Genomic DNA, 14,783 nt, shown 5'->3' with positions numbered 1-14,783 from the left:
TAGTTGAGCACATTTATAGGAGTTCAGGAGCAATAGGAGAAGATAGTGAATTTTCTTTAGGTCCCGTCCAAATTTCATTCAAGATTTTTGTCAAAATTTTAGTATTATTTGTATCTTTCTTAGCAAAAGAAAAATAGGAACAATAGTAGTTATTGGAAATTCGTTAATTAGAAATCCTGAAAATTCTAATTGGGAATTTTTTTCAAATTTTGGAAAAGCGAAAGGAAGTTAGGGATTTGCCAAGATTATAAGGATTCGAGAGCGCGTACATTGAGGATCAGTTGTCGAACAAGATTCCAAGTAATCTTTGCACTTTGATCGAGAAGATGTGCTGGCTCTCCTTTGAGAAGGTCCAACTGAGGCAAGAAATAATGCGGACATTTTCGGCATTGTAAACAGGATACCAGTTGTAATAGCACACCTGAAGTAAACAAGTCTGAAAGATCAATAATCTCTCTAATGCTAGATTTATAAATGTTTCTGGGCTTTATTTTCAAATTCTTTCCTTTGGTTCGACTTTTAGATAATTGTCCCATGTAAAGATATTAAGTAAAAATCGATACTGGTTTGAAGAGAATAAATTAAAGCGTATCCAAAAAGAATATCTACTTCTAATCCAAAATAAGAATAATTCTTTTATTTATCTTCTAAAAGTGAAATTACGTTGATAGTTCGTTATAGTTGTAATAAATAACTTTACTGCTTGTAAAATCATTTTTCCTTTTTTTTTTTTCATAGTTTGTGCTTCTCATTTCTCATTAGGACTTCTATTTACTAATCTTTATACATTAGAATATTTATTATTGACGTCGAGTTTTGATACAGTACTGTGATGATGATTGAAGGAAGAAAGGAATGGTTTTTTATTAATAGATATTGTCGTTTCAGTGTGTAGCGGTTGTAGAGATGAACCCTTTGAGATCATTTTATATTAATGAGAGTTGATAGTCCAGTGAATTTGGCAATTTGATGAGAGTTTTTCTGTTATGAATTAAATAGAGCAAAGAGGAAGTGGTAGTTTATTTCAACGGTAATTATGTAGTAGTAGTAGTAGTAGTGAACTTGAACTTGAGAAGCTTAGTTTCGATAAAATATGTATAAATACCAATGACTCGATCACCGATGAATCGTTCCTCCCACTCATATTCATTGTAATGCTTCTCGCATTCGAATAACAGCAGCGTTTTTAAAATGTAATTAGTAATTGGTGATTGCGGGAAATCGAGATGCGTGTCGCGTAGACATTTCAAAATTGAAAATGATTTACGTCTGCTGCCGTGTTGCAGTAGTGTATTCTCGGCATGGTGTAAACTCATCGCCCATGCGTCACCTTCCATCGAACTGGCCTGTAATTAATCACCGGAACGGACTCATTCACTCACTCAACTAATTAACTTCTTTCTCTCCGTGATCATCCATGTCGAACATTACAAATTATTTTCCATTCGTCAGGTAATACATCAAGAAATTAATGAAATCTTATTGTTCTTATCATCAGTGGGAACATATTTCAGAAGAAAACTAAAGATTGCTTCGACTCTTCTTGTTTTTCTCCTTTCCCAAAATTTAAATTGCAATTAGCTTATATTCAGAGAATGTCGTCTAATAGGTAGTCAGACCAAATTTGGCTGTATATTATTCCACCTGATCCACAAATCACTAGCTAAACTATAAATGACTTATGCTGACAATATCTCAAAGTTCTTAAATCATCATTCACCAATGATGAGACAGACTATCATTTATCATTTACCATTTTTCATTGAGAAATGCAGACTATTTCAATTTAAAACATGCTGGAACTCTGTATGCTATTAGCTTGTTTAATGAGATTTAAAAAATCGGATGCTTCACGGAACGGATGGGAAACTATCCTAGTTATATACCGTCTTGCGAGATAGGCTTCTTTTTAAAGAAGATACCTAACAATCCATTTGTGCAAAATCAATGGGACGGGAGTGGCAGGCATTACAAGGTCCCATAAATAATGTATTACGGTAGTGCATGAAGTGGAATGTGCTCCGCCCGGAGAGTTAATCGAATTAGTGAAATGTCCTGCCACTTTTGAAAGGACAGATTCATGGTTTAATCGCTGACACACATACATGCAAACATTTAGATGGACATTTGACTTTAATCGATTCCTTTTTTTAAAAATTTCCTGGAATTTGTGTAGTAATTTTTACTATAGTGAACTGACAGGTTAAGGTAGATTACATCATATAAATGCTAATGTTTACTTCTAATATTAAATACGTTAAAAACAAACAAAGATTGCTTGTTATATTTGGTAGGTTTTTGAATTCATGCTAGCAATATTTCTGCATTTATAGACATTAAAATCTTTCACATCAATGTCATTCTCTTTTTTTTTTTTTTTTTTTTTTTTCTGGTTCTCGGACAAATTACAGGTATGTAAATAACACTGCAAAGTTGTCTTGAGGAAACAGAGAAGTTCTGTTAGAAAGCAGACCTGTTTATTAGGTTGATTCTGAGCGGCATTAGTTTCCTTGCTGAACAAATCGAAACCTTCACTTTTCACTTCATTAGCAATAGATGGATTTGGCCAGGGAATATTGCTTCGTGGCCAATGACTAGCACTTCGTGGCCAAATTCCATTGCATCGAAATGCACAAGTTATCTGGACAATGTAATCATCGTGTATCCTCAGTTTAACATCAGTAGTATCAGGTACCATTTTGCAAATATCGCGATATTGTGACTTCTCTACGCTTTGTCCTACTAGGGTATGAAAACGACTTCGGATTTTCCTCGCTGACAGATAGCCGCTGGCGGTAATAAATTCCACCCATAATGACATTGATCGTTTTCTACCATCACTTAATTTTAGTACTGCACATCCTTGAATAGAGCCATCATCGACGAAATTGAAAACTCCCATTTGATTGAGGTATAGGATTACTTCATATTCGCACGGTGAATGAACTATAATCTGAAATTGTGATTGTCAACATCAAAAGAGAGCGGTATTTCGAAAAACCTTTACAGCAAAAGGATTTAAGTGATAATCAAGAATGTGGTTGACAATTAGTTACTTACTGATATACTTGTTTACGTAAAATTAATTATATAAGGGAACTGTCATTATTGTCCAACTAATTTTAGATTTTAAAGAATTACACAAAAATCAAATGAGACTTTCCAGCTACTTCTAGATACTGCATTAGTTCAACTAGAACTATAAAATGTCCTTCGAAAGGAACAAGTGTCCTTCAATTTGCAACTTATGTCAAATAAGATTTATCAAGGATGTTATCAAGGGCTCATTTTTTCAAAATGATGGTGATGATGCGACAGTAGATTATCAATCTGTCAAATTGACACATGAAGATAATATCTGATGGATTGTCACTCTGCTTCCTTATGTCGTTCTTAGTATTTTGACTGAAAAGCTAAATGTAACTTTCTTATATAAAAGGGGGAAAAGAAGGATCATATTGAATTGATGGAAATGTTAATAAATGGAAGCGAAGAATTTATTGTGCTGTGCGATTAGAATAAAAGTAAAATGATGTATGATCCGAATTGCGAAACTGAATGTTTTTGCAGTTCGTTTCCTTGTGATATACTTGAAATCTGAGATGGTAGACCACCTTTGAATGCATTGATGATATATGATGACAGTCCTGCGATCATTTGGAATTGCTTACCCCTTCATATCGACCATTATTTTCAATGAGTGTAGAAATGAATCGAGGTTCCTGTGCTTCAACTTCTTTAAGGATTTCTTGCACAATTTTAGCAATCATATAGATTGCCTTGTGTACATGACTTTTTCGAGTGGCTACCCTTTCGTTGAAATAATGCGATACTTGGTAGGAAGTAACGGCAGCATTCTGGCCTAACATCCTTGCCTGTTTGGTTGCTATGCAAATTATCGTAGAGTCCAAAAATCATCGCATATCTAAAAAAAAGAAAAATTGAATAGATATGGTAAAAAATTCTGTTAACATACATCAGTAACTTCTTTTTCATATAATAAGAGATGACAGTGGTAATGATATGTTGAAATGATTGCTACTACTACTACTACTGCTTGCTACTATTGCTGTTGTTTCTTCGTCTTTCGGCAGCTGTAATAGCAGCAGTCATTGGGGATTTATTTTATTTTTTGAAATTTAAAAGAAATGAGTTGATGTCTTTCTTCACTTCTTCAAGCTGAAACTCTTTTGAAAGCGGAACGAACTACATACTGCACACGCACGCGCACGCACACACACACACACACATACACACGCATACTCTCATAACATAGACTATTATGAGTTAGTCAAGAAATCAAACATAATCGCCTTCACCAGGACCACCATCACCGCCATTTGCACGAGAACAGATTCCGCCCGCATTTTGTGGAGTCCGTGAAGGGTAATAGTGAGCGCATGTCGCATCATCGATGTATATGTATAAACTGAACTCCGCCCTCTCAGCTATCTACCTGTTAAATAATAGATGGCATCCTCCCTCCAACCTCCTCTCCCTTCGTTCTTTCTCTCCTGCAAGGTATCAGTGACCGACCAACCGACCGACCGTATCCCTGAGTAGAGCTTACTACTCTTTCCGTGCACTGCCCTCCTTCCCTTTCTTTACAGCTTTAATCTACTTGTGGTGTAATAGTAATGGCTAGCTTACACACGAATGCATAAGTGGTATCATCACAGTTTGCAAAGCGTAGGATATCAGATGGACGAGGAAATTGTCAAACTAATATGTTAAATGAACCGAGGAATAGAGCGATCTTTGCAAGGATACTTTTGCGCACACCTAATATCACTCCCGCTTGTAAATCTGGTATTGTCAATATCATCTGGATCAGGAAATTGCTTTTCTTACTTAAATTTCCGATTGAATCTCTTCCTTTTATCTCTCTTACTTTTTTAAGCTGTAAAAAAATCACCAGCATTTGTGTAAAGGTAATTTATTCAGGACACCCCTTAAATGATGTTGTAATAATCAAAAAACATTTTTTTTTTTTTTTTTTTTTTTTGGGAGATTATGAGTAGGTCATTCAAGAAAGCATCGAGCACTCCTTCCGGTTTTTCCCTCGGTAGCTCGGAATGTCTTCCTGCGGTGAATATCTTCCTCTAGCATTGTGCTAAATGCTAAATGATTGAAGTAAAATGGCATAGTAAGAGTAGCAGTATACATCACTAAGATCACGTGAAATTATTTGTCACAAAAGTTATAACATTCAAGTTAAGCATTCTCTCTGTCTTTGGTCGACCTTCATAAATTCATGATGACACTAAGAAGAAGCTACCAACTTATGTTAGCAGACTAAAATCTATGAGGATAGATGAAGCGAATAAACATACTTTCCAACTAATATTTCTGTGTTCGTCAACAATATACGCTAATCTGTCATGACCTCTGACTTTTAGCAGTAATTTCTCATTCAGTGATATCTATTTCGGTACTGCATTGGATTGGTCCTTCACTTACAGCCAGGTTTACATTCACTATCTGGTCACTTTTTTGATCTTATTTTCATGAAATCCATTTTATCCATTTATGCTCTCACTGTTATTTTCAGTCGCAGTTAGTCATCGGTACATTGCTCTAATTAAATAAGAAACAATTACTGTGAAGTATCATCCTATAACATCGAATATTACAAATATAAATTCCAAACTGTTTTTTTATTGTTGCTGTTGTTTGCACCTTTATGAACCAGATTTACTGTACTAGGATAATACAGTTCAACGGACTACTTTGTTTGACAGTTCTACTTTACTCTTCACTTAATTTGATAAATATTGTAGCACTTATATTTCCAAATTTTGCAAATTTTAATTAAAATAAACGGCAAAAAAAAAAAAAAACTCTTATCGGATCAGTTATCAGTTATTAGTAACATGAAATTCCATTTTAATTATTTTTTAAAAAAACTTCGAGAATGTTTGGTTTGTTTAGGTACCTTATGGAATGAAATTTCCATTGGAATAAGAAAAGTATTTTGTGGTGAACTATGTTGATGTATGAGTTAGCAGGTGTTTCTGCATTTTAGTGTAATATTTGCAAAAACTTTTCTTTCATTTCATTACTGCCAGGTGAAGTGAAGAGAGCAGGCAGGAAACGCATTTTATCTATTAATTGTGTGTTCTGTGCTAAAATCGGTGATTATCACACAAATTTCAGTGTAATGAAACTTTGCGGTATCTCTGAAGCGATTGCTCTCTTTCGGGTCTTTTGCTTCTGTTTTAAAATGAAACTGAAAATTGAAAACAATGGGTCGTTTATTTTCGCTCTTTGCAGTAGATTAACTTTTGTTTCATTAATTGAGCGTTAATTTCTGCAACTAATTGTTAAAAGAGTTCTCGAGGGAAAGTAACGCTGTGTTACTTTTCCTCGAGAACTTTTTTTTTTTGTTTTTTTTTTTTTTTTTTTTTCTGAAGATTTTCCACTTTTAATTTAAAGCTAATAATAATTTATTGTATAAAAAAACTGGAGTACCACTTTCAATATTAGTTGCGTGTCTCACTTCATCACGTAAATTTGTAGTGTTTGAAAGCTTAGAAATGAACGGTGGATAGAAATGTGAGGGCGGTTTAATTTGAGAAACACTGTGTTGGCTTTAAGAGAGAGATTAGCTAACTTCAAGAGGAAAGTAAAGTAAACATGATGGAGTTTTGGGCGCAGCCTAATAGACTCATTTGGCATTTAGTCTATTATGGATCTGTCCTTGTTTCAGTGTTCGTTTCCCAAATCTGATGGACATTTGTTAGCATTTGGTGACTTTGCTAAAAGTGAGGCAGTAAGGAGGGCAGCGAGTGGTCGCACTGATTTAATGCACTCCGTAATGGCATAATTACTGAACTGAATTGAGTTGTGGTTTGACTGGGAGAGTACATTTTGTGCATTGTGAGCAATCTGATACTATATGTAGTAGTATCAGATGGCTCGCTGACCTGTGCGTCAGTAATTTCCTGTTCATTGGTGATGTTCATCGGGCCATGAACAGGATGGATTGATATGATAATTGCTGCAGGTGACGGACGGAGTGAGAATGGTTTGCCTGCCTTGGACACTGGTCTGCGACTCATAGGGACACATGGCATCTGATCCTGCTCATTTCCTCTAGTTTAGAAGTGCAGGGAGAGAGCGGTGTCGTCGGAATGAATTATTCAGATATAATTGCTGAATGCTTCGTATGCAATCTGTTCTTGCATTTTCCTCCTCGCGTGAACCACTTTCTGGCTTGTTGCACTTCGTTCATAAAACGGTTAACAGGAAGCATGAAATCAGTCAGTCAGTCAGTCAGTCAGCCGATTAATCTGAATGTATGAAAGTAATAGGATGAAAGTGACGGAATGAGCTGGATGGATAAAATTAAAATGCAAATGATTGCTAATTCAGATACTCGTTGTTATGTTCATGTGATAGTCAAGACTGTCATCAAATTGAGTTTGTTTACTTTATTCTACTCTACAGCAACAACTCATTTGGTTAATTAAATGAGACAGTTTGCAGTCATTGTTGCAAATAACTAATTGTGAACTAAGAGTGAGCGAGCTGAGCACTTGACAACAGTTGCCTTTGCGGTAAATAACTTTCTCTGTTGTGTCGTCTCTGCTGCATCCATTAGCGAAATTAACTTACTGTAGCAGTGTAGTATCAAGCATTATCTGCTGCTCAATAAACTTCCACTCGAATATCGGGACAGGAATTCCCACTGAGCATTCATTACTACTATTTCATCCTTTCTCTCCCTTTTACCGTAATCTAGATATTCCTGTCTGTATGTGTATGTATATATATATATGTGTATGTATGTATGTATGTATGTGTGTGTGTATGTGTGTTTGCATATACACATAGCTGTTGGAAGTTTGTCATTCATCAGATCCGCCCATTTGTATTTTATGCTTTGTTAGTGATTGTGTATTTAATTTGCTTTGAACTTTGAAGGATATGAGTGGAAATAGAATGGATTCAATATTAGTAGGTAAATAGTGTTAGAGCTAAAGGTAGAGGTTAGAGGTCAAGGGTTAAAATTAAGAATGAAAGAGATGATTGCTATCTTAAATGACATCCCATCGTCACATTCCATTCCATTAAACAATCATCGAATGAATTGTTTGGCTTATCAAATTTCCAACCCATCAAAATCGTTCTTTACTGAACCAATTTCATTGTGTCCTTAATTTGATGAGCCTAATTTTTCTTTTTCTTCCTCTCCTAACAACAACGATCGAATCAGTAATGATCAAATGCATCTTCAGTCTTTCAGATGTAATCATATCTTTTTCTCGTTCACAAATGTCACTGATTTATAGATTTTATTGTATTGCGATAATTTACATGGACGATGGCATTTTCACGAGATCCGCGCTATTTTTTTGCGTCGTTACTTACTCAAAAATATCGCACTGGAATTGTTTCTCGCTTCAAGAAGTAAGTTACATTAACTTGATATTACTTAGTACTTCCAACTAAAATGTTACGGATAACTACTTGCTTGATTTTTTGCCAATTTGTCTTTTTTTTAGCCGCTATTATGTTCGCATTTACGGATGAAAATACAGTGCGAAAAGTGGTGGATTGTTTACCTCGGGTCGGTGTGGGTGCCAAATATGGTTTACCGCAAAGTCGAAAAACAAGTCTGATGACTCCGCGGCAACTTTTCAAACATTCTGATATGTCACAGAAATGGCAACGACGAGAAATTTCCAATTTTGATTACTTAATGTTCTTGAATACCGTTGCTGGTCGAACCTATAACGATTTGAATCAGTATCCAATTTTCCCATGGGTTTTGGCGAATTATACATCACCAACGCTGGATCTTAACATTGCATCCAATTTCCGAGATTTGTCGAAGGTGATTTTCCATTTTCAAATATTCAGTTTAGATATTTGAAATCTGATTTGATGGAATCACAACTAATTCTTAGCTAGATAAGGCATGTACTAACTTATAAGGTGGCAGTGAGTATCAGATATTCTGCATAAACAAACCACTGTCCATCAACTTGCACGATATGCGATTGTGAAGATAATGCAAAGAAGTGTTTATTTGATAGGTACTGATTAAGAAGACTGGGAAATAATATTGTAGAATGTGTGACGCTGAATAGAGCTGCCGTGTGCGTGACGCTTGATTGATGTTTAATAGAATATGTATTGTGGATGCAATGACTGCATGATGAGTTGCATGTTGCAATTTGAAAGCATTTCATGTGCCTCTCATTGGTCCTATGTCTTTCTATTATATTTAATTCATCATCATCCATGGCCTTTTCAACTCGTTTTAATCCTCATTTTCCTTTCATTTACTTGAAAAGGGCTTCTAAATTATGGATTTCTCAGAAGCGAATGAGAAAATTTTTCTCAACTTCTTTAATCTGTTCGTATGCTATCTGAATATGCTGAAATGGTTCCTTCTGTATGTTTCATCTTTCTCTTTTTATTTTTAATCCAGAGTTTATTAAAATAATTCTCCGGCTAGAAAAAAAGAACTCAAATTGCAGTTTAAAGTTTCCTAGAGTTTCCCCGACAAAAATATCATAATTGCAGCCAATTGGAGCGCTGAGCGAGAATCGGCGTAAATTCTTCCAGGATCGCTACAGTTCATGGGAGCACGAAACCATCCCTCCTTTTCATTACGGAACACATTATTCGACGCAGGCATTCACTCTCAATTGGTTACTCAGAGTTGTATGTTTTACTTTTATTATACTACTGAGTTAATCCTGGAAGAATTTAAACTATCGATGTAAATGTTTAGATTTATTAGAAATATTTGAGTCTATCTAGTTCCACAAAAATGGACTGAGACTGTAAGAATGTTATGGAATTGAGTAACTTGAGTTAGTTAGGTGACTAGAGTGGAACAGTGAAGCTGAAATTAAATGATTGAATGATGAGTACCCATCACATATTTTTCCTTCACGACCTTTATTATACTGCTGAGTTTATATAATTTTATATTTCTACAATTTTCCAAAGTTCAAAAATTTTTTCAGGAACCATTTACGACAATATTCTTGCATATGCAAAGCGGTAAATTCGATCATTCAAACCGCCTCTTTCATAGCATAGCCGAAGCTTGGGAAAGTTGTCAGCGTGATTCACATGATGTTAAGGTGTGTGTGTGTGTGTGCTATCCAAATTCTGCCAAGTCTGTTTAATTTTCCTATGAAATGCTTTTAAACATTACATTACGAAAGAAAATGACAATGGTACTGTTAAAGTAGAAGATCGATAGAATTGCGAATTGGCATATGTCTTATCAAAGTTGTTGCAAAAGGAATCATCATAGAGTTTCGCTTACCGCATACCTTTCCATATTTCAATGTTAACTGCACTAATTCATTGTGTTTATCTATTTCATTTGCGAAGAATCTTTAAACTTTTATAATTATAGGAATTAATACCGGAACTATATTACATGCCAGAAATGTTGTTAAATACGAATGGATATGACTTAGGAAAACGTGATGATGGATCTGCAGTTAGTGACATCATATTACCAGCATGGGCAAAAAGTGCCGAGCATTTTATTGCGTTACATCGACAAGCACTTGAGTCAGATCTTGTCTCATGTCAAATGAATCAATGGATCGATCTTATTTTTGGTTACAAGCAAAAAGGCCCCGAAGCGGTAAGTTTCTCTGCAGGGAGCTCGAGTTAAGTAGGAAATGAGAGACTTATTGTGCGATTTAAGGGAGATAACAATTATTTAGGAGTATCTAAAATTTGTTTCAGTTTGACTAATTTAATAGTAATTTCTTCTTATGTGCGCTGAAATAGAATAGAGATATTAATTTTGCAGCAAGTAAGAGGTACTGTAATCGATTTATCGAATGATTGTTTAAGAATGATTCCTACTTTCTTTCTTCAGATATTCTTCAGGGATATACCTAAAAAGTTTGCTATTCTTAGGAAATGAAGGGATTGAAGTAAAAGAAAAACTTATTAATGGGAGGTTTTCAGGTTCGTGCTACAAATGTCTTCTACTATCTTACCTATGAGGGAGCGCTAGATTTAAACTCTGTTGATAATGCATCCATGCGTGAAGGTCTAGAACAGCAGATGATATCTTTTGGACAAACTCCGGCTCAACTCATGACTGAACCTCATCCACCTCGTCATTCCATTATGACTATCGTAAGTCGCTTTGTCTGTTTCTGTGATGTTGATGATGATGATGAATTGACAGTTTGTTGTCGGTGTGTTTTTGACATTGTCAATCACATTTCAGAGTCCAATGATGTTCCAGTCCTGTCGCGATGATTTATGCATGTTGATGAAGTTTATATCAAATAGTTCAGTGGTTCACATTAGTGCGAACACTTTTGCGCAGTTGGCACATCCTACGGTTGTTTCGATAACAAATAATTTGATCTTCGCATTGAATCGTTGGAATACAAATTATACAGGTTAATGATTCTATAAAAGTTGTGAAGAACTCAGTATGCAGTCATTCTATCATCTCATTAATATCACCCCAAGATCTATTATCTCGTCGAAAAACATGATATTGAGTTGCAGCAATGAATTCTACAAAAGTAACATTTTATATTCAATAATTGAAGTTGTAATGATTGTCCCATTTTGAACTTTTAATATAGCTAAAGCTTTTTTAAAGGACCATCAGTTCCTTCGATATCTACTAGCATTGGCAACCAGAATAATGAAAATAACGCTGATTCGATGGGTAATACAATTTCAAATCTTCCTTTAACGGTTGATCCACTTTTAGCCGCAGGTTCGTTTCAGATTTAAAAATTATTTATTGTGAAATCACGAGCTCTGTCTGATTATGCAATGCAGCATAGGCATGCCTTGCTTGCCTAACAAAGAAGTTTCCAGTAGTTCTGCATGATTAAAAGCCAATAAGACTTTTTGCTTTTAACTACCACATCTTTTCTGTTAGCTAATATGTTAACATCATTTTTCTCAGATATCCATTATAGCTATTGCAACTCTACACTGGCCACTGTAGTGATAATATATGTTAAAGTTTTGTTGAAAGTAACTGAATCCTTATTTCAGGTAATCCATCCCAACCATTGCCTCGTCGACACTTGGGTGAACCATTCGATCAACGTCTAAAAATTCGATGGAATAATTTTGTAACAACTGTTGAAAGTCGTTCAATAATAGCTTGCGGTTATCCGGATTACAGCTTTCGTGTTATTGACACAGACACCGGTATAGTTTGCTGGACTGTATCCTATTGCATTTATGTTCATTTTATTTAGGTTTTTAGAAATTCATATCAGATTCAGTTATACGTGCTTCCTTCATTTGATTCTCTTCTCTAAAATCTGAAACATTGTGGATAATTATATTATCAGTTCAAATATTAATTTATATAATTCTGACTGTTTCAGCAAAAGTGCGACAAGTAATTTACGGTCATTGTGATGTGGTTACTTGTCTAGCGCGTTCTGAAGCTAACCTATTCGCTGATTGCTATATTGCTTCTGGTAGTTTGGATTGTACGGTAGTATTATGGCACTGGAATGCGCAAACACAATCGATCGCTGGGGAATATAATGTTGTAGGTGAGTATTTCTGTGTTTGAATTTTAAATAAATTTGATTTTTTTAAAACCATTTTGTTCTTTGTAAAGGAATATGATTCAGTAGAATTTGTATCATTTTGCACTTTCATGGCGATGGTTATTTTGTCCATTAGTTTTGACGGTCGTAGTATGAAAAGCAATTCAAGAACGAAAAATGAAGTCGTCGAATTAGAAGCTAAAAAATCATCCATTAATTCATATGAAACTTAATTTTGAGTGATAACTGGTTTATTTAGGAGAAGCAGCAACACCTCGTGCTATACTGACTGGTCATGAAACTATCGTGACGATGATTTGTGTATCAGCTGAACATGGTGTCGTTATTTCTGCATCTCAAGGTAAGTACAGTTTGTAGGTCGACTAGACCTTAATTTAAATTTTAATTCATCGCATTCCTTTGATTTTTCTAATTGAAAATGTGGATTATTCAGAATTCATCCAGAAAAATTGATTATGAGTAATGTGAAAGCTTAAACACTATTTGCAGATGGAACTGTTCTTATTCATACTACGATGGGTGATTTGTTAAGGCGGTTAGAATCCGAAAATTTGCATAGTTTCCCAGATAAGGAAGTGAATTTGTTGTTAGTGTCACGAGAATGCATTTTGTTGGTGCTGCATGGACGTCACAATTTAGTTACCTTTACTACGAGTGGACGAGAATTAAGCTGTTTCAGGTTTTTCAGTGCATTTTTACCTTTCTAATGAAGAAGAAGTAATAATAAGGCTTGTTTATTCATTGCCCATATGAGGTATCTTCTATTCCAAGCAACAGATTTGTTGGTATTTCAATTTTGCTACTGTCATAGTATTGCAGTGCATTGCGAAATTAAGCATTCAGTTTAGAATGAAAAAGTAGCTTTCTTTCAATACTAGATGCAACAAAAATTAATTTACAGAGTTCCCGAAAGAATTTTATGTGGAGCATTATCACGCGATGGAGAATATGTTGTTGTTGGAACAAAGGATGGACGTGTTGCAGTCCTACGACTTTTTCCTATGCAACTTCTCTATACATTCCAGGTTAATTAGTATTTTTTAAAAATGTTAGAAGCTGATTTGAATACCTACACTTGCATTTTTAGCAAAACTCAGTTTCAATTTTTGTGACTTCAAGTCTGATTTTAGCAAGCAGACAGTGCAGTTCGAAGCATAGCTCTATCTTCAAATCAGCGATTTGTATTGGCAGGACTCGATTCCGGCGCTATTATTGTTTTCAATATTGACTTCAATAAATGGCATTATGAGTATCGTCATCGTTATTCAGTACGATGATTGGGGAAACTAGGGATCTTCATCATCACTTTACTTTCTTTTTTCTCTCTGTCAGTTTTTTTAGAGATAAAAATATTCATTTCTGTTCTTTTAGCTGCACTCACTGAGTCTCGTCTATGTTAGTTTTATCTCTAAAAGGGGAAATAAATTATTGGTTAATTATTTCATCATCGTTTATGTTATTATAGTTACTTGTTCCAATCTGATATTGTGATATGTTGTTAAAGATATGTGATCTACTTTCGTCTTGGTTTGCTAAACGGTTCATTCATTTAAATTTGTGATTGTGGTATTGACAACGTAGCATTGACTGCAGTGGCTTAGCAGACACATACACACACACACATTTTTGTTCTTAATGTATAACTTTTAAAATGTTTTTTTTTTTTTTTTAAGTATCGGAAGTAGGATGGGGATGTCAATAATTTTTAATGAAGCGTGTAGCAAAGTTTTGATTTGAATAGTTGCATGAGTACTACTGCCTAGTACAAATGAGTTACACATACTACATATGTGTACCTTCTTTATTCACTCGATTTGTATGCTATTATAAGTTTATACTGTTATTTATTATTCTTACATGTCAATCATTTCTTGTTCATTCTAGAAATACTTTTGCTCATCGCTGTGATTAATAAATCGTTCGTTTACTTGGCCATAAAAGACAATCATAATGAATTAGATTTAGGTGTGGTAGACAGATGAACGGCATATACTCTTTCACTACGTATCCAAGGATCGCCAATACATGGTTATGTCCAAACAGGACAGTTCAGTAACTCAGATCCCTAGTTAATTTAGTAGGAATGCAAAAGCGCAATTCTTCCTGGTATTTTTGTAAAGTGACTTATGCTATCCTAAAACCAAAGATTTCTGAGAGTATAATTCATTAATAACTTTAACTGATGTCGTTAGTGATCACCTTGATCCCACTTTGACTCAGCCATTTTGCTATCTG

General features: G+C 34.9%; 3 protein-coding genes across 3 annotated transcripts; 1 reads left to right on the top strand and 2 right to left on the bottom strand.

Moving 5' to 3' along the window:
- Positions 1-245: 245 nt before the first annotated feature.
- Bma-mab-21 (MAB-21 protein, putative) lies at positions 246-3,869 on the bottom strand (the record flags this gene model as incomplete). The annotated part of the gene is made up of 4 exons (XM_043077686.1): positions 246-421; positions 1,106-1,346; positions 2,474-2,953; positions 3,672-3,869. 4 exons carry the CDS (start codon positions 3,867-3,869, stop codon positions 246-248), a joined length of 1,095 nt encoding a protein of 364 aa, XP_042933620.1.
- A 2,836-nt stretch (positions 3,870-6,705) lies between these two features.
- Bm13000 (Uncharacterized protein) lies at positions 6,706-7,076 on the bottom strand (the record flags this gene model as incomplete). Its single annotated transcript, XM_001893769.2, has 2 exons — positions 6,706-6,834; positions 6,927-7,076. 2 exons carry the CDS (start codon positions 7,074-7,076, stop codon positions 6,706-6,708), a joined length of 279 nt encoding a protein of 92 aa, XP_001893804.2.
- Positions 7,077-7,159: 83 nt separating this feature from the next.
- On the top strand, positions 7,160-13,825 carry Bma-sel-2 (Neurobeachin homolog, putative; the record flags this gene model as incomplete). The annotated part of the gene is made up of 15 exons (XM_043077685.1): positions 7,160-7,270; positions 8,295-8,412; positions 8,508-8,839; positions 9,535-9,675; positions 9,984-10,103; positions 10,385-10,621; positions 10,954-11,127; positions 11,222-11,399; positions 11,609-11,728; positions 12,016-12,174; positions 12,357-12,530; positions 12,787-12,888; positions 13,038-13,227; positions 13,450-13,573; positions 13,679-13,825. The coding sequence occupies 15 exons, from the start codon at positions 7,160-7,162 to the stop codon at positions 13,823-13,825; spliced, it is 2,427 nt and encodes an 808-aa protein (XP_042933619.1).
- Positions 13,826-14,783: the final 958 nt, after the last annotated feature.

This window comes from Brugia malayi, assembly GCF_000002995.4.
Source record: "Brugia malayi strain FR3 genome assembly, contig: Bm_v4_Chr1_scaffold_001, whole genome shotgun sequence".
Taxonomy (NCBI): domain Eukaryota; kingdom Metazoa; phylum Nematoda; class Chromadorea; order Rhabditida; family Onchocercidae; genus Brugia; species Brugia malayi.
This window is presented reverse-complemented; position numbering and strand designations above follow the sequence as displayed.